This window comes from Diuraphis noxia, unplaced genomic scaffold, assembly GCF_037042655.1.
Source record: "Diuraphis noxia isolate RWA-SAM2 unplaced genomic scaffold, SU_Dnox_SAM2 contig0005, whole genome shotgun sequence".
In the NCBI taxonomy this organism is placed as follows: Eukaryota; Metazoa; Arthropoda; class Insecta; order Hemiptera; family Aphididae; genus Diuraphis; species Diuraphis noxia.
In genome coordinates, this window is record NW_028301715.1 from 14,638,830 (window position 1) to 14,666,436 (window position 27,607).

Consider the following 27,607-nt stretch of genomic DNA (forward strand, 5'->3'; position numbering starts at 1 on the left):
GGTTTTTTTATGGTCTATTAAAATAATAATAATATTGTTATTTCCAATAATAAATTACAAAGGAAGAATAGTTTTTTTTTTAAATAGTTTAAAAATATAAAATATATAACTCTAAGTAATTACAAATTGCAATTGGTATGATTTAGCGATTTAGCATTAAGTAGTATTATTACAGCATCTACATCATATAAAATGTATAAAAGTAAAACATATTATAGAGTAACTGAGGCAATTGACTTATAAAGCATTTAAAATTATTGAAGGAAATTATATTTATTCCGGATTTAATACAAAACTTAACAAATACAAAATATACTATAGTTGGTATACTTTATACTTTTATAGGTCAACGTCTAATGGTAAAGAAATTCGGGTTTTTCTCCTAGTCCATAAAAATTGATACACTTAATACTTAAATATAATTAAGCAACATAGTTCGTATATGTAACAAAACCAATAACTGATTCTGACTCGTTTTACGGCAATCGACACTATCACAACAAAACATGACTATTTTTCAAACTTTCTATTCCATTAGTTCAAATATAAATTATTATAATATACTGCGATAAGAAATAGAAATAAAATGTATACTAGATATAACATAGATGACAATAAAATGTGTAAGAACAAAACAATAATATACATAATATAATATTATAATATATAAAAATGCCCGAGTATGTATATTGTATATAGTATATTATGATATAATAATTTACTAATCTGGTATTTCTATAATACACCTATAGTAAAAATAATACACTTTAATGCGTAGCCATAAAGAAATAGAAAACAACGGTTCGAGGGAGGTCACGTATACTTGATTGGTTTCAAATGTTTCAATTGACTAAAACATTTACAATACAGTTTATTTTATTTAATACTCTGTACATGTGTGACTGATTCATAAATCTCAATTATTTTGAGACGAGTTAAAACCTTTATATTTACAACTACTGTTCCATGCTGTTTTTTCTTAACGATAATGGATATTAACTGTTGACGATATTATAATTAATTCCATAATCATACCCACATTGATACAACAATAGGTATATTATATTATTATATTATGGTCGAGTTATGAGCTTATGACTGATACCGATTGTTGAATCATACCGGTGACTGCACTATCGTGATCATACATAAAGGTATATAGAGGAAACAATCATTGAAATCACTGACATCGCCAAATGGAAATGATTTTTGAGTAAAATATATCGAGAGGATTACACAGGCCACAGAGAATCACTAGACGATTTTCATAGTGAACACTGAATAGATGCCAGAAATTACTGACCAGACGTCAGCCAAAATTATGTATAGATATATAATAATATATTTTAATATAAATCGCTGAATGTGACTACGCGTGTGAGAGTGATGTAAAAACAGTTAGTATACCTACTTCGACAGATATTAGCTATATATATAAATATATAATATATCTATGTGTGCAGTGTTTTACCATTTTATATTTTAATAAATGACGGGCTTATAATGTCTGGATTGAGTTTCGTTCTACAAAGATAACTGGATAATGTATTATTATTAATATTATTGTATTTTAAATTAGAAATTGGTTGAGTATAAATGTAAATCGGAACTCATGTTTTTTAAATACTTAGGTTGGATCTATGAATAATGAATGTATACCATTCATAATGATATTTAATATTAATCTATACAATAATATATACTAAATTTATAAAAATGTATATCATTGGGTGGTACATTTAGATTTAGTGTGTCTATGATTAAAAATCTACGAAAAATAACTATAAAAATGCTATAACTATAAACCATGTGATATATTCAAAGCAACCGTAATATTTGATTGACTTAAATTGAATATACATAGTACATACATATATAATATGTATTTTATTATGTTCAATGAAAAATTATGCTTTCGAAAAAAATCAAAAATGACAGAACCATTATCGTATCCCGCATAGAATGTTGTGAATTATGATATTATATTATCACAATAGATTTATGATTGTAAATAATTATTATTTCGAAGATATGACGTAATGGATTTTATGGCTTACTCTATTACGCACTGATTAAAGTGGGTTTTAAAGTTATTGTGGACCGTGGTTCTCTGGAGTAATAATTGGTGTATATTGTAACGCATAGACAATTCGTGTTATGCGTCCTGTTATAACAGAGCCATTTCATATTAATTAATGAGAATTAGGACGAAACATTAAAATTCATAACCGCAGTTCGCAAGTAATGTGAAATGCTCCTACAGTCTTACATTATTATCACAGTGTAATTATAATTTTGTAATTCGAATATTTTAATTCCTATAATACAATAATATACATAACGATAACATTGTTATTATAACAATTAAAAATAATGTTTTTCTGTATCTTAAAAATTTAAAATCCGCTACTTTAATAAGCAAGTACTATTTTAGTATTTTTAATATTTAAAATTATTGTAATTTTGAAAATTTCTAAATGGAAACATTTTCAGTTCAAGTTTTAAATACAAATTTCATTCCAGTGACATAGTCCCACATACTCGAATACCACAATAATTGACACATGGTAATTTATTTTTTTTGATATTGATTTTATATATTCTCCTACAATACTTATATATAGAGCCCGGAATTATATACTTTTGCATATTTTTTATAAGTCTATGCAGTCAGATGCGGGTTCGAAATCTTTACGAATCATGAAACAGGTGTAATAATGGCAAAAGTTTTTTTTGCATATTTGAGAATATTTCAAGATAAAAGAATATTTCATATAATAAAGAATATTAGAGAATATATCGATTAATTTGTATAGACGTTCGATATTTTTGGTTGCAGTGACGTAAATAATATAAATTATATTATGTCCGATAATAGTGATAATGTTATGATATTGAAAATATACTATAATATATTTATATACCATCGACTATCGTATATACCAGGGATGGGCAACTGGCGGCCCGCATACCTTTTTTATCTGGCCCGCGCCACATTTTCAAATTACTTCGTATAAAACCTCATCCTTCAGTATCACATTAAATAATAATTGTAAATATAAATAAATAAAGATAAAAAATAAAAAATAAATGTTAGTGAATTTGAAGGACCTTTTTTTTTTGCTTTTTCCTATGCACTGCGGCCCGCTAGATTTTAAAGTACTTAAAAGTGACCCGCTAGTTACTTTGAGTTGCCCATCCCTGGTATATACGATTGTTATACCCTACGTAGTAATGTGCTGCAATCCACTGTAGTATATAAGATATGTGACTTATCTAAGATAACAATGCGCGACAAAAAATGGAATTACTACACAAAAATAGCTAGCTCTAAGCAAAAAGCATATTTTTGGAATATTTTATTATGATTTTTAAAGAATATTGGAAGAATATTTTCAACTTTTTAAGAGAATATTAACATCTTATTTTGGCTATTTTTAAAGAATATAATTCCGGGTTCTACTTATATAAAATATATATACTATAAGTGCATTTTCTACTTAAAAATGATTTAATTCATGAGACATGAAGATTTCGTCAAAATATTTTTGAATACAAAACTATGGTACATTGTAAATCAAATTTACTCGAGTATACTTTCGGTTATTTCGTGATCAGTATATTGAATTATTGGCTATTGCTAGATGTAAGTATTTATGTAAGTTATTAATTACAATACATCTAATTCACAATTGTAATATTGTATACATTGATTATTTACATTTTTTGACAACATAAATATTCTTTCAACTTTGTATCATTGTATCCATAGTAATATTATGGATAATAGTTGTCCAAAGAATTTTTAAAAACCATATTAAAAATATTCAAAGTAGACGTATAACGAATAAATTAAAAGTAATCGGTTTCGATCATCGTTATATTATTTGGATCGATCGAATATGTTGCGTAATTGATCCCTCACGTGCGCATAATTTATATAATATATATTATTGAAATCGAGGTTTTTAGAAAATCGCCTCAACCTACGTGAGAAAAACACTGTTCGACTTATGATATTTTTTGTTTTTGTCGTAATCATATTTCGAGTGTAGAATATTATAATCTAGATTATATTATATCCAGAGTCCGTTAACTATAATATTTTCTCTTAGTGAAAAAACGCGCACACCATCTACACTTATAATATTATACACGACGCGCCCTATAGTAATAGTAATAGTATAGTTATAGTAGATAATATTACACATTAAATCATATAGACGGATAATAATAAATAATAATAACAACAGTTACTGCATACATCTGAAAAAAGCATGATTGCAAAATATATTTTAATTAAAAAATGGCTTATAAAACTGGAGCTTATAAAAATATTTAGCATGTATGAGAGGGTATTACATTTAATGATACTAAAAGTACAAACGCAACACTATAATATCTACATTTATTTAGTTGCTACAGAACATGAAAATAATTGAAAACCCGTTTTATTGTACACAATACGCATTTCGATGGCAGTGTCAACGACGGCGACGACGACAGTGCAAACGGAAAAATAAGAGAAAAGTTATCGCCTTACTCCGGGATCCGCTTGCACATCATAAATTATAATCGTTAATATTCATAACATAATCACACTGCACACACTCTCAATATGTATATTAAAAATAAAACTTTGGTAATGAAATAATATTGTCGATTTATTTCCATGAGCACATGCTACTGTTAAATATAGAGACCAAAATCGGAGAAATATTCAAATATATTACATAGATACCCACAAGAATGTGGCCCGATCAATACCCATTGGTCATTAACTATTGATTATTTTTGTTATGATGTATTTATTTGTTATTAAATAATAAATACTTCTGACAACATGTCCGATTAAGGGACCGTATAACAATTAGTAGAACTCCGGTTAAACAACGGAATTCGGCCGGTAAAATCAGTGGTTCAAGTATAACCGAGGTTTAAACTATATGATTGTAAAACGGGTCCTAATGCTTTAACTAAAAGTAATAAGTATACGAATAATGTGTTCTTACTACTGATTCGATACAAACGAAAAGAACCGAGAAGTCTAAAGTAATAACTAAGAAACCAATTTTTCATCATGAAAAAAGCAAAATTTTAACTGTGTCATAGCATTTTTATTTTTTCGTTAAAACCAATATATCAAAAATTATCGAAGTTTGAAAAATTTAAAAATATCAATTTTCTAAAACTTTTTTCTTATTTAAAGATATCAAACAAATAAAAACGTTACAACACAGAAAATATTATCTTCTATATTGTGTTAACTTTTGGTGTTACTTGAAAATTTAGTAAAATATTCCTCATTGGTGTTCATATTAAAAATATCAGTAATATTAGAAATATTACTTATTTTTAGATAATATTAAAATCGGAGCAGTTACCTTCACAGTAGTATTAATTTAAGTACTATTTAAAAATTAAAAATAATAATGCTACAGATGCATTTCCCCAGGCCGTGATATAGAGGAAAATATACAGATACAACAGACGCACTACCCAACTGCCCGAAGTACACATGAATCATTATACCAATTAATATTATCATAATTGTCGTTTGCTACTGTTACGACATAATAATAATTGTGAAGAGGAAATCAACATAAATAGTATACAAAACAATCGCATTATTATTGTTATTATACATTTGGAATGCACCCGTATATGTATACTATATGTAGCGGTTTATTACTATATTTCATGGATGAACCACACAGTGAATTACGATTTTCTTAGCTTTCCGGTTTTGTGAAAGTGTCGATAGTCTGAGTAAATGATAGTATTTTTATAACTGGTATACAATACTCGTACATATTATTACAGTTTGTTGGGGGAAGGACGATGTAATTGTTCTTAGATGAGTTTAAATAAATATATACCTAGTATATATATATATATATATATATATATATAATTAGAGGTATATACAATGTAGATGCCTAATAATAACAGGCACGGGTTATATAAAATATATAATAATATGTAGTACCTATATTAAATATAATATGCACTTTGTCTTTACCGTAGGTAGAGGAGAGCGCGCGCGTGTATAATATTTGTGTATTAGGTATATCGTTCTTCACATCCGCCTCATTAAAATATCTACTCATGTAATTTTCTTATAGTATGTGTCCAAACATATTAACGTGGGTAATAACAACAATAATAATAGTATTAATGATATCGAACCCGAGACAGTATTGGATTTTCACCGAAATATCCACAAATCTCAATCCGAAAGTTACGTGACGCATATTCTAAAAGGTAAACCGAAAATCGTAATACAGGTTATAAGTAGTAAGTAATAACTAACAATACTCATAATACGTATACATTAGTAATTACTATCTACTATTACTATATCTATAAAATATCAATTATCTAGCTAATTAAATTGTCGTTTTTAGCGACGGATTATCGAATAAAATGCCCACGCATACAACGAAACGCGTTGAATGGCATTTTCTACTAAAATCTACTAGAATCGATTCCGATAGGACAAAATGACAGGCTCGCAAATGATAGGTTTGAACATTGGTATACGGTATTAGCATGATCCTACAGTTGATGAAGTTCCTAAGATGTTACTAAACAGATAAATAATATTATATTATGCTATTTTTTTCCCCGTAGGTAATTCATTATCTGATTAGTGATAAATATTTTTAAAATACCCTTTGGATATTTCATTTGACATTACTATAATTATTAGTTAGGTATATAGGATAAATAACGTGTACTAACTGTACTGTAGTACTATAGTAGGGATGAGAAACGTTCAACGCTTACTAAATGGGCCGTTTTTTAAAATTTAATAGTCCCGTGCACCTGATTGTATTCCAATGACCCATTGATTTTTCTCAATTATACATTTTTCATAAAATTTCAAAAATATAAATTTCATAACGCAGCGTGGGCTGAATAAAAACGATGGCCATCCCTGTTATTTATGAAATAAGATGTTCATAACCATCATTGGTGTCGTTATTATATGTGATCAAAATCACAAATAATTGTTTTCGTTTAGTTTATGATGGGTTATTAAAAATAACTTAACGTAACTCTGGCGAAACAGGTTCCGATACGAATGTAAAACAGAAATCATAATTTGATCTGTCCGCATTTTTGACAAGATAGGAGTACACGCGTTTTTGATTAAATTCCATTGGAACGCTATACACGTTCCTGATATATTATTATGTACCTATATTAATAATAATAATAATAATAATATAATATTACAATGTTACTTCTGTTAATATAATAATAATAATAACAGTAGACACTTGTATAATATAATGACATGGCGAGCGATATAATGTATAATAAATTGTTTAATGTGAATGGAACCGTTTATCTTTCGATTAGGACGGGCATCATTGCGCAATATTATCGCAGATCATCGAAAAAAAAAATATATTACCCATACTTTATGCCAGTAAATAATATAATATAAGTATATAACCATTCAGTTTTAGTGGCTAATCTCCGTCTAGTACACAGATTAAATAATAATATTGTACATCATATTCCCAATAATATTACAAACTTAGACAACTAGTGCCTATAATATGAATAATATGATATACATTGTATCCAAAGGAGATCACTCATTGAATTTTGGTAATTGCCAATTTATGTATGACTGGGATAATTCAAGCAATAATGTAAAGTACTTAAAATTCGGCCTTTGAGATGGTATGAATAGTAAATACTATACATACATTTATAGACTATACATGTATACTTAATATATGTAAATTCTTACTCTATGCTATACATACATATTATACAGTAAGTACATAACACGTTGTTAAACAATTCAGGGCAATTCGATATGTGTTATTTATACGGTTACATCTTATGTTTACGGTTTTGAAACAAAAAACAATAATAAGCAATAAGGCTAGCGCAAAAAAACGAACATTATTACGGCCACGATCGATCAAATATAGTTTAGTGTGAATATGAGTGTGATATATCTAATGTTTTTGGTATGTGTATCGTCGTCGAATCGTAGTGTCTGATGTGCAAGTAATGAACAACGCGCGGAAATGGACACAATAGAGGTTTGATGCAACGATGGTTTTTATGCAATACGTAATTTTTAATACAGCCCGATTTGAAGTACGGAATAACGTGGTTGAAATCTTATAGAAAAAATGAGAAAAAAATATTTTAAAACGTGTAATCTATGTAAAAATTTTGATTTTTGTCTATAGAAATCTGATTAAACCGTTATAAACAAGGAATGAAAAATTACGCAATCCTATATTCGAAGATGTTTATGTACTATTGGTTTTCGAAGTGTTTTTAAATATTACAATATGTGTGCCTACGTCTGCTGTATAAATATAGCACAACTATTGTAATGATTAAGTCAGTGGACTGCGATATATTTGATTTAAGGATAAAAATTATTTATTTTGAATTATAAAATTGAACATGCATAAAGTAAAAATTTTTGTTTGGCTATACCGATTTAAGTACTTCATATGTTTCTATAGTCTATACCTTATGTATTATTAATTATTTTCATTATTTTGTAGTATTATTCCCACGGATATTTCAACAAACTATGCGTGCAGTTCGTTACATTTTACTACTTTATGGTGCGTATTAATGTATTATACAACTATATAAGTAACATGTCAATAACCTTCTAAAAACCTAGTCATCGGATTTTAGTTTATCGAATGCATAAAATGCTATATATAATAATATAATATACAAGTAAAATGTATATATATATTGTTATCAACTGTCAACAATCCATTATTATGATACATCACATATTTTTAGAAAAGTATGATATAGATATTAGAATAAATCCACGATTTATGCAAAACAAGTAGGAATGTAGGTATTATATACAATCTAGACTCGACATTTATACAGTATATTAATGTGACATCATCGCATCTAAATTTAAAATAAATGAAAATTCTTCATATATAGCAATATAATGTTTATACCTATCTTTCGGAAAAATGCTGATGCGTGATAACAAAACGAAATATTATTGAATGAAACATACTAATTTGTTGAATTTTAAATACGTAATACTTTTTTTGCATCTGCAATAATTCATACAGATGAGTAAGCATACTGCATCATTTATTTTCGGAACATATGCTAGCATATAATAATAATAAACGACATTTACAAATTAAGAAAAAAAATTAACACAGTTTTATGTTACGTAGACGCGCTTTATTGAGGAAATTGTCAGTTTGGTGCAAGCTATCAACACACAATAGAAAAAGAGTCGACAATAATTTGTATAGGTTTTCACGGAATACTCTGTGTTTTCGTTTTCAATTTTACTTTTCCAAGCACCTCTACTGTAAGCCACAGCCTACAATTTATGTAATAATAACAATCACGTATACACGCTGTACTATTATATTGAAAATTGTAATAGTCAGCGGCAGACGATAGAAACGCGTACTTATACGAATTTTGTCGGTATACTAATAATAATAAATAAATAATAAGTAATAATATCATTTTATCATTCTTATGTATACAATATATAGTATACTAGGTTATTATATAGGTTATTGATAGGCAGGCGCTAGTTAGCTGGGACTCGTTTTTCATATTTTCATTTTGGAAAAGTCTCAAGTGTACACGACGCCTGGCTCGGAGAAAGGCTTTACCCGTGTGACCGTGTATGATGAGTTTTCGCGGAGAACGAAAAAAAAAATAATATAACAATAATAATAAACAATAAAAGACATGTTATGTTGTACGGGAGGATAATATCCGCGGCCAGGAGCGCGGGCGGGAACGAGCGCACGCGAGCGGTTTCGTGTTTATAGAAAGCGTTTTTCAGTGGACCTGTACAATATTCGCTACACGTTGTTAGTAGTACTTGGCGCCATGGCGTGACAACAGCGGTGGCGTCGTTTATAAATCATTTAATCATCGCAAAATAATTATAGTCTTAGAGATACCTATATATTACATATTATTGAACGTACGTCGTAACTACGATAGTAGTACGTTGACAATCGGAATGATTGTTGTCACCGGTTCGAAAACAAACAATGGCCGGCCCTCGCGCCATTAAATAATAATATAATATGTACCTATAAGCACATAATCTAATAAATTATTGAGCGCCTTTTATACGCGTGCGCGAGAGACACACACACACATTGTACGAGTATAAGACGTTATAAGTTAACATGAGTGTGTAATAATACAAACTCGCTTGCTCATTTCTCTAAATATAAATATAATACATCACATCCGCGTCTCTCGTGGCTTACTCAGTCTTTAATTTTTAAAAACAAAGATACCGCGGCTGGAGCCCCCGGTTGATGAGCGTTGTGACGACATCGGTGGGACAACTATAACTGGTTTTGCAATCGCAAAACAAAAAACCAACATTACCCGAAACCAAATAGGAGAAATAGGTGAGGCAGAGAGAGATAGAGAGAGAGAAATACTATAATAGTCTAATACACATACTGACATACAACAATAATGATAATAGTAGGTACAGAATACGTGCGCGTTGACCGATTTCGAATGGCTAGTTGGTTGTATTTTTTATTTTATTTTTCATAATGGCACGACAAAACCATATGTGCCGCGATTTCCATATATACAGTATATACAAACACACACACACACACACACACACACACACACACACACACACACACACACACACACACACACACACACACACACACACACACACACACACACACACACACACACACACACACACACACACACACACACACACACACACACACACACACACACACACACACACACACACACACACACACACACACACACACACACACACACACACACACACACACACACACACACACACACACACACACACACACACACACACACACACACACACACACACACACACACACACACACACACACACACACACACACACACACACACACACACACACACACACACACACACACACACACACACACACACACACACACACACACACACACACACACACACACACACACACACACACACACACACACACACACACACACACACACACACACACACACACACACACACACACACACACACATACTATTATACATACTGTGTTACTTTGCAAATTGCGTGGACAATATAAAATATTATATTGTGTTTTGTGCGCGATGACGACCTCGAAACACGAACCAACGACGCGTCGACTAATATTTAATAATATGTGGTTCGTTATCGAACGTGACGGCGTTGACTATACCGCCGCCCGCGGTGTAAAGCAAACGCATAATATTATGTTACCTATTATTACGTATATAAAATGTATAATTTAGTAATTTAAGGATTTAGTAGTTACAAATGCCAGAGCTCAGCAGCTGTATACTGACATTTATTATACTTTTATTGAATCTTGATATTCAAAAACCACGAAGAGTTAGGCATTCCCAAGTTTTAACCTGCATTCGTTATCTGCATAAGACGTGTTCAATTGATTTGTTAGTGACAGATAGATTTACATTTGACAAGTGTCAACATTTGTAAGGGAAAACAATCGTATGAGTTACGGTACACGATCGGATTATAAATTAATATCTGCATTCTCGTTGGTTCCGCAGACTTCTGCTGCAAATCTGACTGACAGAAACGGTTTGATACAAACAGTTTTAATTAAACCGGAATTCATTCTACAGATACCCAATGATCGTTTCATTAAGATTTTATAATAATAAATAATAATAATATGCTCTTTCTTTATACTTCGTTTCTTTGTTTACTGTCATTAAGCTCGACGATTTGTCATTGCATTCCATTTTTTTATATACCCTTCCAGGAGTTCTCTTAAGCACGTTGCATTATATTTACACATATATACAAACATCTTTAATTACGCCCTATTTTTCTTTATATTTTCCAATAGAAGGTCAAACAAGATGAATTCTTGGTAAACGTTTCAGCGTACTTCTCTTAATTGCTGTTTCGAATAATAATAATAATAATATGTCTGTGCATTCCGGTCGTGTAAATCGCCAAGTGGCGATATATGGCGTCTGTTGTCCGGAAATAATAACATACAATTCGCCACATATTTATAATCATTCAGCCGACTCTGTAGCAGCTGCAGCAGCCAGCAGCCTTCTCGTTATCACATATTTTATCGCTTCGAACCGAACAGTAATAGTATATTATGACTTTCCTTTCGAACGTTATTAACTTTTTTATTTGTTTTTTATCACCTATCGCAGTTTCACGTGCACGCAGCAACACTATCAGTATAATATTACGGGCCCTGTATGGTTTCCGCATGTACATCGCATTATCTACAATCGACGTGATCGATACCGATCTTTATTCGGTTATAATGTTATGCCCTTAAAATTGTCTGGAATCGACCGCTCGGTCTGCACTATATACCTTTGTCGACATTATGGTACTTATTTCTCGCCGTTTTCTTCGCTTTATATGCGATATAAGTGTATAATATTATATGATATCGTACATTCGTACACTTGCTAGAGTTGAAGTTTTCGTTTACTATATGTATCGTCGGATACATAGGTAATATAACTATCGATTTTAATTGACTATTATCAATGTTTATTAATATGGTTTTAAGTAAGGAACTTTGCGATTTTACTAAACGACCGTGGACATTGGAAATCCATTGTTGAATTAATTAAATTATTGACTCAATGTGTATAATCGATTTTGCATCATTTTGTAAATTATCGAGACATTTATATGAACACATTTCTAGAACTTAAAAATAAAATTACTCGTAGATCCCCGGATGTGAAAGAGACGATGGAAACAACCCGTCAACGTGCCCAAGTGTACAATATATAAAGTAAGTACCATGAAAATAATACTATTTAGACAGCATTCGTTAATTTAGTGAAATATATGAAAAACGATCATGTTGGTATATCCTTAGATATTATTAGAATAGTTAATTAAATAATATGTGCGTCTTACCTTATGATGATTTGTGTAATTTTCAAATCGTGTAAACGCGATCGCCAAGCATACAACACAGTTCCATACCAGAATGTTTCTTCAAATTGCGATGCATAAACGATTTGATCAAGAATCGAACGACACGCGACGGATCCGGAGAAAACGACGCGCGACGGCCATTTTCACAAGACTGAACAAAGGAAATTATGATCACCATTGCCCGCTTAAGTACGAGTTCGCGAACAGACAACAGTCTACCGAATGTGGTCATCTCAGCTTACCGCTGATCAGTGAGCTTAGATATACTACTGTCGTGTGCAGCGTATATGATGACGGAGTTTACGACTTCACTGGAATTCGCCAACGGACCGCTTCGACGGAAAGTTGCCGCCAATACAGAATAAAGATCCACCATTACGGTTTTATTTTCGTGCGCAATTACGAACAATTATAATTCGCACATTATGTATAATATATATTTTTAACTGTTTATTAAAACATATTTTATGTTGATTTCACCCCCCCCCCTCCACCATCTAGAAATCTGTTCCGCTTCAATTCATAACAATGTACTAATATAGTGCAGATATATCGTATACGTGTGATCATGCGTTTTATTGGTTTTATAATTAATTATTATATAATGTATTGTATAAAGGTAGGTATTTCATTTATTGCAAACAATTGAACAAATATTATAGGCGTTTAAATATTGTATATAATATTTTCACCAAGACCCTGCAGTGTTTGCTATTATACCGCGGTAGGCTTCAATAAACCTTGGTACCTACCTATACAAATTCACGTATTCATCACTCATTGTTCTTTTATGTATAATCGTTCCACTCTGAAATCGACCGATTTATATTATTAATTTCTTCTGTCATCATCTACCTATTTGAAATCAGTTGAATTCGCGATCTCCTCGATCTCCAGAGATCTCTATATTCGTCCGTTCGTTTATTAATCGTCTATCCTTGAAACTCTAGTGGTCTCGCACACATGCTCACACGACTACGTTTATTATCCTGTTTGGTTTCACACATGAATATAATATATGTATAAGAATAGCGAGACTTTCTCTTCCATCCCCGTCATCACGAATCGGACCCGTCGCCTGTCACAATTTCGTCCGCCCGCGCTTTATTCTAAATGTCTCCCGCGCGCGCACAGCTCAGTTCTCGTTATCGGTTTTAAAAAAAAATTTCCAATTTCCATTGAAATACTGCACATTTTATTTATTTAGTGCTCGATTTGAACGGATTAAATCTTTTACTATACAGTTATAGTTTACCGGATCACCTGCATATTATATTGTAATGCTCGACAGACACGTTAGGATAATGACATTACAATAATATACATATATATATATATATATATATGACCTATTCGTGTATCACACAAACACACAAATCGCTATTACAATCGATTACGCGTATCGCGTATTAAACAAAATAAAACACTTATCATCATCAAACGTGATGCAGTTATCAGCCACATAACGTATAATACCCGTATGTTTAAATCGAGACAGTTATATGATTATATTTATATTATCGTTTCATGTTTTTCATTAAACGCACTGTTTTATTTTTTGAACTCGACATCCGGTCTTCGACGACGTACACCAACAACAATAACAAAAATACACTAGGTATAGGTCATAGGTGGTGTCACGACAGTACTATAATAATACTAATAAATGCAATATAACCAAGGTGTATATTCATAATAGGGTCGACAATTAAGATTTCTGTTTGTATTTTTTCAAAATTTAAAATTCATATATATTATATTTTAAATGTACGCATGATAAAATACATAAAATTATCATAAACTGCAGCTTGTATAATATATCAACAACATAATATAACGCAGACGGATAACTGCACATACATAATTCATTAGGCACCTATCCGTACAAATATAAAATAAGACAAATTCAAATAATGAGTTTAAAAAAATGAAATTTAAATAGGGGTTTACTGCCAAACATATTAATTTTGCGACTACTACAGAGATTTATGATACGAGTGGTTTTTCGAAAAATATTGCCACGCGTATAAATATTATGTATGTTGATAGACGTGTCATATTCTTCTGCTTAATATACTATATATATTATATATACTATATGCACGATACACAAATTATATAATATAATATTATGGTCAGCAATCAGCATAATAATTCATAATTACCATACGATAACAGCTGGACGCCTGAATAGTATTATTATGCCTGTACCATTAAATCGGTATAATTATTTAATATATAGGTACATTAAATAGACATTATAGTAATATGTATATATATACTGGGTGATTCACCAAGCCTGTCAACCCCGATTTATTCTTTTAATAATGAATTTATTCAAATTCTAATTTTTGGAATTTTCAAATATACCTACTCAAAGACTACTAGGTACTCTAAAAATCCTTGAGATTTTTTGTACTACTTAAGAAGTGTCCTAGCACTCCTAGCTGTGGCAGTAAAAACTTCTGTTTTCATACGAGAAAAACATATCAGACTTTTTTACCGTAAATTATTTAATAGATGATTTATTGCTAAAATATTTGTATTAAGGATAATAGTCCTTAAAAATCGTTTCATAAAAGTATAAGATACACGTATTATTGGAACTACCTAGTATTTATGATGCTTAAGTCGTTTTTACAAATTATTCATGTCGATAGATTAATATTAATGACTTATATTTTCAAATCCGCCATAGACCACATATCTTATAAACCTAAACCATGAACCTTTTATCCTTAGAAGTTAGAATACAAATTTAAAAACTCGAAATCTGCTCATCAGTAATTTGATTTAAATACATCAAAGTTCTCGAAAAAGTTCTCATTTGAAAAACAAAAGTTTGTATCGCCACTGGACACACCTTAAGTGGTACAAAAAATCTCAAGATTTTGAAAATATATACTCTTCGAATATATACATACTTAAAGATTCTAAAAATCATATTTTGAATATCTACATAATTAAAAAAAAATAGGGGTGAGCATGGTTGGTGAATCACCCTGTATATATGGTAATTAAAACTGCGGTGTTAAGCGATCTTGACAACGAGGCTTCGCGAACGGTGTGTATATATAGGAAGACATGGTTTGTATTGGCGAACCGAGCCGAATGGACGACACCGTGAACAAGAGCCTGACGAATCATCATCATCATCGTATACACTGACTATAGGTACATATAATGCGATATAGGTAAATGCGGTAGTTCATGGTTCATGCGGAAATCGGGTATAAAATTAGCTACGTCAAATCAATATATATATATATATATATACACGTACAATATTATTATATATATATAGAAACTCTGACACTCATACTGTAAAAGTGTACGTATATATATGTATAACTATTTTCGTTGTTGTTCTTTTGTTCCTCGAACAGAACGATTTCCGCTTGTATATTATTATTGCCTAAATTATTATTAATAATAATATTATAATATACGATCATCTTTCATTCGACGTGGTCGGATGACGAGAGTCTATACTTAATCACTCATATTATATATTTATCATATTCCGCGGTAGTCTTTTGACGCAGCAATAATATTAATAATTATAATATTATTATATATGTACAGTATAAAATGTATAATATTATGGCCACTGTTGCACCAGTGTCTAATTGACAATATAAAATATATTTAACGTCACCTCCCCGTCGCCACCACCTGTCGCTCGTGTTCTATACTAAACGTAGATTTATTTATTTCATTTCAACAAATCCGCACCAGAGCTCCCGTGCGGTTAAAGAAATAAACGTATTTTTTTTTCTCAATCGTAACGACGCGACGTTATCTTTGAAAGTACGTAGTTGTTATTCAATATTTCCACATTTTTTTCTTTCGATTTTTTACATTCATATACCGTGTAAATTGGACACGATAATTTATTGCTTAAGTACAAATACATTTCAGAAGGTTATATCCTATGGGCTATGGTACTGTTCTATTGTTATACTATATTTTACGATTAATATGTTTCATTTGATATGGCTATATCTTCATTGTCATTAAAAATTTGTCAACATTTTTTGGTTTAATTTATAGCATAATATATTATATAGTTAATTTTTTATTTTTATATTCCCGTAATATACATTTTAATACAACATGTAGTATGACAATATATGTATATAATACACGCCAACACGTCAAATAAACACATTTTGTCGGATATCATTCAAATATAGGCGCCTGCTGTGATTCTAAATAAGTTATCACTCTCGGATTTGAATTTTTACTTTTTTATATACCTATAATATTCTTTCTAGAGGCGGGCGTACAAGAAGGCAGCGGCTGGGGGTGTGTTTCCGGAAGATCCGTTTAACGGTGTATGTTTGTGTTTTTTGTTCACCCAACCCATTATGGTGACTAACCGCCTGAACGAATGAACTCGTATGAATATATTATGATTTTCTTTTCAATCCCTGTATAACCGGATGCGTGGTAAATGACCTCGACCTTCAAGCGTTGGGATTTAAATGCTTTAGATCTAAGAAGTGACGTTGTTCTGTTTCGGTCGTTAAATATCACATTTCATCACAAAGTACATGATATTATTAAACTATAGAGTTCAAATACGTACCTATAGTTCAGATATGTCAAGGGATTAAAAATATTTAAAAATATTTAAAAATACCGTCCTCGATTGTTGGTGTTAAATAATAATTGTTGTCAATTGAATATATGCTTAGACGAAATAATGTAGATATCTATAGATAGAGATAATAATTATTAAGAAATAATAAAAAAAAAAATGTCGATGAATAAATTAACAGATATTTTTCCAGGTACAAAAACATATAGGTACGGAAATAATCAAGATCGCTGCTAGAAGGTGAAAACTGTAAAAATAAGCTCAACCCGCCGTCGTCAAAATTATTAATTTAATATAGGTACATCATAATTGAATAAAAGTATAATTATACTTTCAATATTATAAAATATATATGATATATTTAATATACACACGTCGCGCGTGTCTCATATTAAGAGAATGATAATTTATTATACAAGACGCACTGGTATAGAAGACGTGACAACTGGTATGTAAATGCGATTGCTTTTCTTATTATCACGGGATTTGCGGAACGTCGGGTCTGAATTTTAAACTGGATTACACATCGACTATAAATATTAACAGTCGGGACGTACATCCGCAAAGTGTATTCGGCCGGAACGAACGAAGAGGACGTCAGACAATTATTGGACAATAATAATTGTGATTACAATATTATGTACAAATTTTTTTTTGCTCTGCAAATAATACGCCTTCGCATTATAAGTATCGCAGGGAAGTACGCGTGACACGCCGCGGACAATTGATTGTTCCGGTTAACTAATCGTTCACATCAATCAGTTGCAGCCCTTATTAGATTTCTCATTGGCTCAAGGCCATAACGCTCCCAACCTAGTTTATTGTTTTTGCGTGTACTTAAACTATATAATATAATTTATCGGTACGAGCACTACGAGCAGTATGCGAACGTATAATGTAAATGAGTTTGTGTGTGTAGGGGTAACGTGGCACCGGATGATCCGGTCACGACGAAGATCTCACGAACGTTCATTTTTATTTTATTATTACTATTTTATTTTTTTATTTTTTTGGGTCATCACACCTCTACGAGACCGTTACCGTTTTCGCGGTGCATATTATTTCGATTGTATTATTATAATATATATATATATTATTATACTAATATTATTATTGTACGCTGACGAGTGACGGCGTTGATATAATAATAACACTACATATATTGCAATAATGCAATATATGTATAATATAATATGTGTGTAGTGCATGTAATACTAGATATTAGTGTGTATATAGTATTTATGGTATTTTGTATGTATATATATATATATATATATATATTTATTAAATATATGCGCATATCGAGCGGCTGCAGGAGTGGCAATATATATGACTTATTTGTTTGGCGAAGATCGAGTTAAAATATTAATACCACGCGCATAACAATATATCTTCAAAAACACGTAGACACCACAACAACTGTCCTCGAGGTAAGAACCGTAACGATCGGGGAGATGAATTTACAAAATCTCATATATCAAACTATAATCGGGATCGACTTTTAAAGATGTGATGTACAGGATGGGCGTGGTGAAGTGACGTGCATCCTGCGAGGATTTACGATATGTGTTTATTATAATCATACCTATATAAGCGACGACGTGGCTACTATATTACTATACAGGAATTTATACATCAATGTAACCGCAAGTGACCGTTTGTTTAAACTTTATGATGACGCGCCTAACACCACAGTCTGCATTCAATAATTTGTTTTATTATTCAAAATTAATAATAAAAAAAATGTATATTTTTGAAAATTGATACATATACTTCACTTTATTTTTTTTTTCATTTGCCCCAGATAACAGATGTACGTAAACATAATGTTTAAACTTCAGAGTTTCAAGAATAGAATAATATTGTTAATAATTATATAAGATAGTCATCGCACACTTATGATGTGAGAACAATATTGTAGATGGAAAGGTATTCTATTATATTATATAGCAATGTACAAATATTTTCAAAGAAAAACGCAGTAAGATGACGCTGAAGTAATAATAAATTGTGTGTAATGTGTATAATAACGGAATCAACGAATTCTGTGATAATTGCATTATGTATTATTATTATAATCTAAATATTAAAATTTCTTTTTTCGCGCCTAGAATTATTGTTATGATAACCAATTATCAATAATTATGATAAAATACATCGTTTTTAACACTTTTCTTAAGTTCGCTTTCACGTCCGTCTGTTATCAAATCTTGCGCGCTCGATTTGACCGTAAAACCCCCGTTTCCACTGTGTGCTTCTGCAGTGATACAGCTTACGACTGTATTGTTGAAACCAATGAACCTCACACAGTAGCGAACGGTCGTCCGCATTTACGCCACCGAGTATCATCGCCGGTACGCACAGTGTTATGCTACCAAATCGCCGCTGATCGTCAAATCAAATCAAATCCCGAGGAAATGTTCGGAGGAATTATGTTAATGTATTGCTGTTTGGCGATCTGATGCAGATACCGCCAGTGAAGGGACAACCAGTTTACCGTCAGCCCAGACACATGATACCGGCAACACATTTGTGGGAATTATTCACTTTGATTGAGCTGACGCAAAATATGAGGCAGCAAGGTGATACAATTTTCATTGACGTCCTCAATGCGCTGCGAATTGGAGAGCTAACGACAATTCACATGTCCGTGTTGATGAGTCGGGTTAGTACAGAGACGGACGGGGAATTCTCTGTAGAGAAGGCAATGCGCATTTACCCGACCAATAAGCAAGTGGAGACCCACAATAATAAAGTACTACAATACTTTCGAGAAAAAAATGTCAAAATGTTTACCATTCGAGCTCAAGATTCTTTGGTCGATGCCACAAGGCCCCTAAATAATTCAATCGACACCGTCATATCGGATGACATCAACAAGACAGGAGGATTGCCGAGAGAGCTGGTAATATTCATGGGAGCAAAAGTGATGCTGCGATCTAATAACGATGTACAAAAAGGCTTGGTCAATGGAGCAATAGGTATTGTAACGGAACTGAAATGGGCTGGTGGCTACTGCAGAGGTCAGATTTACAAGCAGGACATACCGGACGTATTGGTGCATTTTGGCGTGGATGGGATCCACCTGATCAAGCCAAAATCAATACAGTTTCCAGCAAAATTCAGTTACGGAACTGCCGAGCACCGTATGCTGCCTTTAATATTATCATGGGCTTCAACAGCCCATAAAATGCAGGGCACCACAGTCGATTATGCTGTCGTTTACTTGGGACAGAAACTATTCGTACAAGGTCAAGCGTACGTCATCATTAGTAGAGTTCGTAGCCTCGATGGACTACGTATCGAAGAATTGGACGCTTCAAAAATAACGGGCAAGACATTCTGTAACGTTGACGCTTTGGATGAAATCGACAGAATGAGACAACATCGTCCCAATATCTCGGAAGCAATTGTAAATGACGGACAATAAATTATAAGTACTGTCAAATAACAAAATGTATAATACACATAATGGTCTCATAATGAAATTGTTGATATAAAAAAATTTCAATTGGTTGTGGTAAACAAAATAAATGTCTTGTCACTTAACGACCACATAAACTTATTTATTTATAAATAAATCATAATCACCAGTAGTTTGATTCTTTTTGTTTCACAAACATATTTCTTAAACGTTTAATAAAAATATTTACTTTCAACTAAAAAGTAGAAAATAAAAAATAAAAATTTTAAAAACACACTTTTCCATAAAAACATTTTAAAAAATATTTTAAAAATAATTCTCTGTACTTAAAAATAATGAAAAATTGATTGATGAAAAATTTAAAAGTGTGTGGTGCATCATACAAAACATTAAAAGCCGAGCTAAGTCTCACATACACTTCTTTGTTCAATCCTGTTTATAAGATAGTGACTGGTAGTATATGTCCAGTGTAAGAGCAAAATAATGAAAAATTTACTGATGAAAAATTTAAAAGCCAAGGAAAGTCTCACATACACTTCTTTGTTCAATCATGTTTATAAGATAGTGACTGGGAATATATGAGAAGTGTAAGAGCACCACACACTTTTAAATTTTTCATTATTTTTAAGTACAGAGAATTATTTTTGTCTTTTTAGTGCCATTTTTAAAATATTTTTTTAAATGTTTTTATGGAAAAGTGTGTTTTTTTAAAAATTTTTTTTTAAACTATATTAAAACAATATAGTGCAGCAGTTAATTATTTCCATCATATAATAATAGACCATTGATCCATTTGTATAATCAAACGCTACATATTGACAGCGTTCATATATTTTATATATTTATCTAATGTGCAGGGTAATCAAAAGTGTCCGCTTACCTGGACTTTGGCGCGACCGTGCTGTTTGCTCGCCTGCAAGCCTGCGTCTTGGATGCCGGCGAGACGTGCGATCCGCCGCCGCCCTGCAGTTGCAGTCTCTGGTCCGCCCTATGATGAGCGCTCTTGTCGTGCGCGTTGAACGAGTGCCTTCGCCTGCCATCTTCGGGCGCCGTACTGTGGTAAGTCCCTCCACCACCGGCACCGCCGCCGGATGCATTTCCGGCCGTGTTCACCTTGTAAGTCTCACGTCTGAACTCGCGAAGCCAGCGAGTAAACGCACCGGCACCGCCTCCACCGCCGACGCCGACATTTGAATCCTCTCTGGAAATCAATCGAAACGCACTCTTTTAGAATCGGAGTCTATATATACATATGCTGTATAATAGTTCGATAGAAGAAAATAGGTGTAAGTCGTTTTTAAAGTGTAAAATAAAGCGAACTTTGATATTTTTGTGTGTATAACTATTATATTAAGTCGTTCTGACACAATGCGTCTCATATTTTATAAATCGTACAATGTGCATAGTTTAGTTTTATTTTTTTTTTTTATTTTTTATTTATATACATATATGATATATTAAATAGCAGGTAACGCACGCATCTGAACATGCGCACTGGACGTATATAATATATAATTAGTACCTACCTACCTAGATATTTCTCGATACGGCTCGAGGTCTCGCGGATTGATAATACTTGTGATTAAATAATTAGAGTACCGACCGTTATTATATTATACACTTACAATACATACTCTACACGTATAATAATACTATGTATTATATAGAACACGCAAAATAGATATTATATATTAAATATAGTTTATTTAAAGATACAATGTTATATATATACGTAAAAATGAGTGCATGCTTTATATAATATGTATATAGAGGGCCCGACGGAATTCTTTATGTTGTGCAGTATACGAAATGCGTTCGCAAGCTATTACAATATTATGTTGTGCGAACGTATATATATATATATATATATATATATGTAAAGGCAATACTTAATTTCGTATATTATTATACGTCTTATATACGACGCTGCGGGCCTCGAATCTCGATACAGTCGCTGCAGCAACCATGCGTATACATGATTCAGTATTATATATAGGCTGTTCATTCGAATTAAACACGAGGACGAGTATAGTATATTATGATAATACCCATACAATATTAAGTTACCGACGTGCTATTGCATATCATATAATATAATAAAAAATAATACGATATTATCACTTGCACGCTTTTTCCCTTATATACACAATGCTCTTTTAAAGTTTTTAACACATCTTTAGTACGTGCATAGTGCAGTATACTCAGTATAGTATATCTATACGCTATATACACTATATATATGGACTACTATTGATAATATATAACTTCAAAATTAACTATACATAAACACAATGGATACAACGTAGGTAACGACTATTAACACACTGCTAATCAGTCTGTTTCATACTTTATTACCCTATAGAATATAGATTAATTATATATCTGGACCGTTATATTATTACCGGCGCTACGCAGTATCGGAAGTACGAAAAAGTGATTCGGCGAAATCTCTTGGTTTATAAAATATAGAAGATTTTCACTTTGATCGATTTTTCGTCAAAACAAACCATATTAACAATATTAATCGAATAATCCCCGTAGTGGGGTACGACTCTCGTATAAAATCTGCAGCGAAATTTGATAAGAAAAACAAATGTCTGTCCCTCGAGAGCACATAATATGCGGTCGCGCAGTAGGTACTTGTTTACTAGTCTGGGCGCCAAATCTGACCACAGATTCGGAGACGTTAACGAAATCATTCATAACACGACACGAGAGTTAAATAGGCTATTATATGGACGAAATTCAAAGGTGTTTCAAAAAGTGAGAAGACCGTTTGGAGAGCGAAGTGTTAAGGCCAATGGACACTATTTTGATGGTGATCCATTTAAATAGTTTGTAAAAGTATATTCTATCATAATTATTTGTATAGTAAAAGTATTGAACGGTCATTGCAGTTTCATCGCAGCAAATGTGTATAAAATTCACGATCGTGACGTCGGATTGCAAAAACACGAATTACAATCAATACGCAGTGCAATATACAAAAAATCTTTCTGCGGAGTCTATATTATAATATGCGATATTATTGAGAAATTAGTCAAGTCCGTAGCTTACACATTATACCGTATATGTATAGTTGTGTCTTGTGTGTGTGTGCGCGCGCGGGGATAGTAATTTATTTTTAATAGTCGCAAATATCGCGTACAAATTATTATTATTATATACAGTCGAATGGACGGTCATGGTATATAATAATAATAATAATAATTTTATTGTAATGACGTATTATCCCTAACCTCCACCCCGGTTAAAAACGAATCATATACAGTACAACTATAAATATATAGCTACGCGGGACATTCGTATATTACTTTGTTTCTCAACTATAATACGTTTGTGTGCAATATATTACAATATAATAATGTTATGTATACATTTTGGGTATGTTCGTTTTTTTTAATCTTTCAGTGTTTTAATTGCTCGGAAATGCATCTATATATAAGTGTATCGTATACACATGCGAACGTACAACGACGTCTATACGAACAAATCGCGCGTATTCTCGTGTAGACAAAATAATAATACATCAATAATAGTCGTGTAGGTAGGTAAACCTATTGTGATATTGCGTTTCGTAAGATGAGCCCATTATATTTTATTTCGGGATACGATAACACAGCAATAATGTTTTAATCGTACCGCCATTTTGGACGTTGTCGCACAAACCCGTATGGTTTTCGAATCGCAGAGATTTTTGTAAGATAATGGACAATCACAACTCCGTGTAATCATAATTACGAGCGACTCGTCGACAATGCGGATTTACATAATATAGTCAATATGCGTAACTAGGACACGACATATATATATATATATATATATAATATTATAATATATATATATATATATATATATATATATATATATATATTCCGCGTTCGATTGTCAAACGAAAATCTTGTGAAGATATTGAATAGTAATTTTTTTGTCCTCTCTCTCTCTTTTTATTTTTTGGGCGCCCGTAATTTTCCACTGCAACCTTCGCCGTTCGATACATTATAACATTATTGTCATTATATATATTGTACACACAATAATATTTTTTTTTGCAACATGGGTATTTGTGTAATAATATATAACTCAATAATCCGACCTTCTATAGCTCACTATATCTTTCTCATTCTCATTCCCATTCCCATTCTCACTCTCTCTCACTCTCTCTCTCTCTCTCTCTCTCTCTCTCTCTCTCTCTCTCTCTCTCTCTCTCTCTCTCTCTCTCTATCTATCTATCTATCTCTCTCTAGTCTCTCTCTCACACACACACACTTCTCATTCTCCTACAAATCTATACACCCGCAGGAGTAGCACGCGCAGTCTCTCCGTGTTTCCTTTATGTCTGCGCGCCACGCCGAAAGTCGGTCATTCGTTTCCAATACTACTGCGCGTTGATTTAATGGACATCGGATTGGTCGCGGGACGTTTGCCATTATGGAAAGAGAAAAAAAAATCACGAGTCGCGGAAAATTTATTAGACATCGGAGATTTATCGTAAAATATACCATTTGGAATAATATTGTCATATTAATATTTATAGTGCAATATGCAAGTCTTATATAGGTTTACATGCGGTCTACATGCGTGCGCAATAATAATATATATATATATATATATATATATATATGTATCGTATATTGTATATAGTTTCCCACGTGCTATTCGACCAATATATAGGTATTATAATTTTTTTCGAACATAAAATATAATACTTCTGTAACCACCATCGCCAAATACCATCATATATAATGTATACCACATAATAATGTGCAGCCACGACTTCCACCTACTTTTGCTGCATATCAATATTATTATATTTCGCCGTGTGCGTGTGGTCTGCGGACGACGTTATGAATGCGTATATGAATATTTATATATGTGACCGTATGGGTTCTGACGTGACGGCGTATAACATGCTGCGATCGTTTGATTCAACATTTACCATGCAGAGGTGTTGTTGAAACATTTGATATCATCGAATTTGAAATACTACAAGTTGAACTGTGACTGCTGCAGACGGACACAAAAATCAAGACGGTTTGAAGGACGCGTATGCATCATCACAGACATGAATTATATAATATAATGAGACCATATACAGCTAAAAAACACATAGGTAATAGGTATATACACAGTGCTGCCCAAATTTTTAAAATATACTATATGACATTAAGGGGCCCCCATCAACCCCTCCCCCTATTTCTATAATCTATCAGATGCAAATCAAAGCGTCTATACAAATAAATAATGTAACGTTTAATCGTATACTTTAAGTTTAAACGTATTATATTCTGGATGCAGTACACATCGTACACGGCAGTATTTTATGGTGGGCTCTCCGTTTAAAAAATCCACCATGACATAATATGTCATATATAAATTAGGTGTTAGGAAACGCTATTATGAAACGCTCAAACGTCTACTCGTCTTTTACAAAGCTTTTGCTTTTACTACCCCCATCGAACGCTTGTTATTATCCCATCTATAGAGCAACGTTAATAACAGTGACTTTAGTACTTAGAGATAGAAATTTAAGTTGCCGCGCCGTGAGGTGTGTCATTTTCATTTCCATAATGATTGTAAATAATATTTATAATAATTTTACAAGACCTAGGTATGATGTCCGTTTTTGGTGTTTTGACGCGGCTCCCTATGCAAATTTTCGCGACGCACAGTTTGAATACCTCCACCTCACGACATGCTGAACGAAGAAAAAGACTGAAAATGCATCGCGTTGCACATAATATTATGTGTTATGCAGCATTTTTTGGCCATTGTTGTATATACGTTTCTGCAGTATTTCCGTCATGAAAACGATATGCTCGATATGCTAGCTTATATAAATATAAATTAGAACATCATTTTTGTTGGCAAAATAATCACAAGGGATCCGAGGGTGGGGGTCAGGACCCTACTGCAGGAGTCCTTCACTTCCGGTGCGCCACTGATATACTTAAATTACAGTACATAAAAATACAATAATAATATACATGTATATAGTACCTAATACAACGGGTATTTGTCGTACGGGTAATGACTAATGAGCATACGCATCAAGCCTTAGTGTGTGTGTGTGTGTGTATATGTATAATACGAACAATAATCATATATAATATATATATATATATATATATATGTATATAGGTGAGGATATCGCAAGTCGCGCGTGTGTGTCGTTTTCGGTCATCGTGGCTCAGAAATAACTGCAGCGACAGCAGCAGATTTTTTTCAAAGTTTTCGTGTTTTTTTTTGCCTCGGTTCTTATATACTTATAACGTATACGTATATTACGCGCGTGCTCGCACACTGCACGCACAACATACTTTCTACGACGTTTCGGATGGGCGTGGAATGGTGGTAGATTATGGGTAGGTATTGTGCTATCCGTCGTCCATCATCATTACGGTCGTCAGGTGTAAACGTGTGGTCAACGCACTTTGGGCCTTGACAAGGTCATCCGCGGCAACCGTTGCAACTGCCGCCCAATACATACACACCAGCTGCAGTGGAAGTATCGGTGGCGGTGAGAGGTCTGCGACAACGATGGGTGGTGCGGTAGGGAGGATGATGCACTACACGATATTACGATTGTA

At 32.4% G+C, this 27,607-nt stretch overlaps 1 protein-coding gene across 1 annotated transcript in view; it reads right to left on the bottom strand.

The window, feature by feature from the left end:
* Shrm (shroom) overlaps positions 1-27,607 on the bottom strand; it is a 180,115-nt gene that overhangs the window by 101,075 nt on the left and 51,433 nt on the right. Inside the window, exon 2 of the mRNA XM_089228381.1 lies at positions 21,898-22,218. Within this exon, the coding sequence (XP_089084507.1) occupies positions 21,898-22,218 (321 nt within the window). The remainder of the gene's footprint in view (positions 1-21,897; positions 22,219-27,607) is intronic.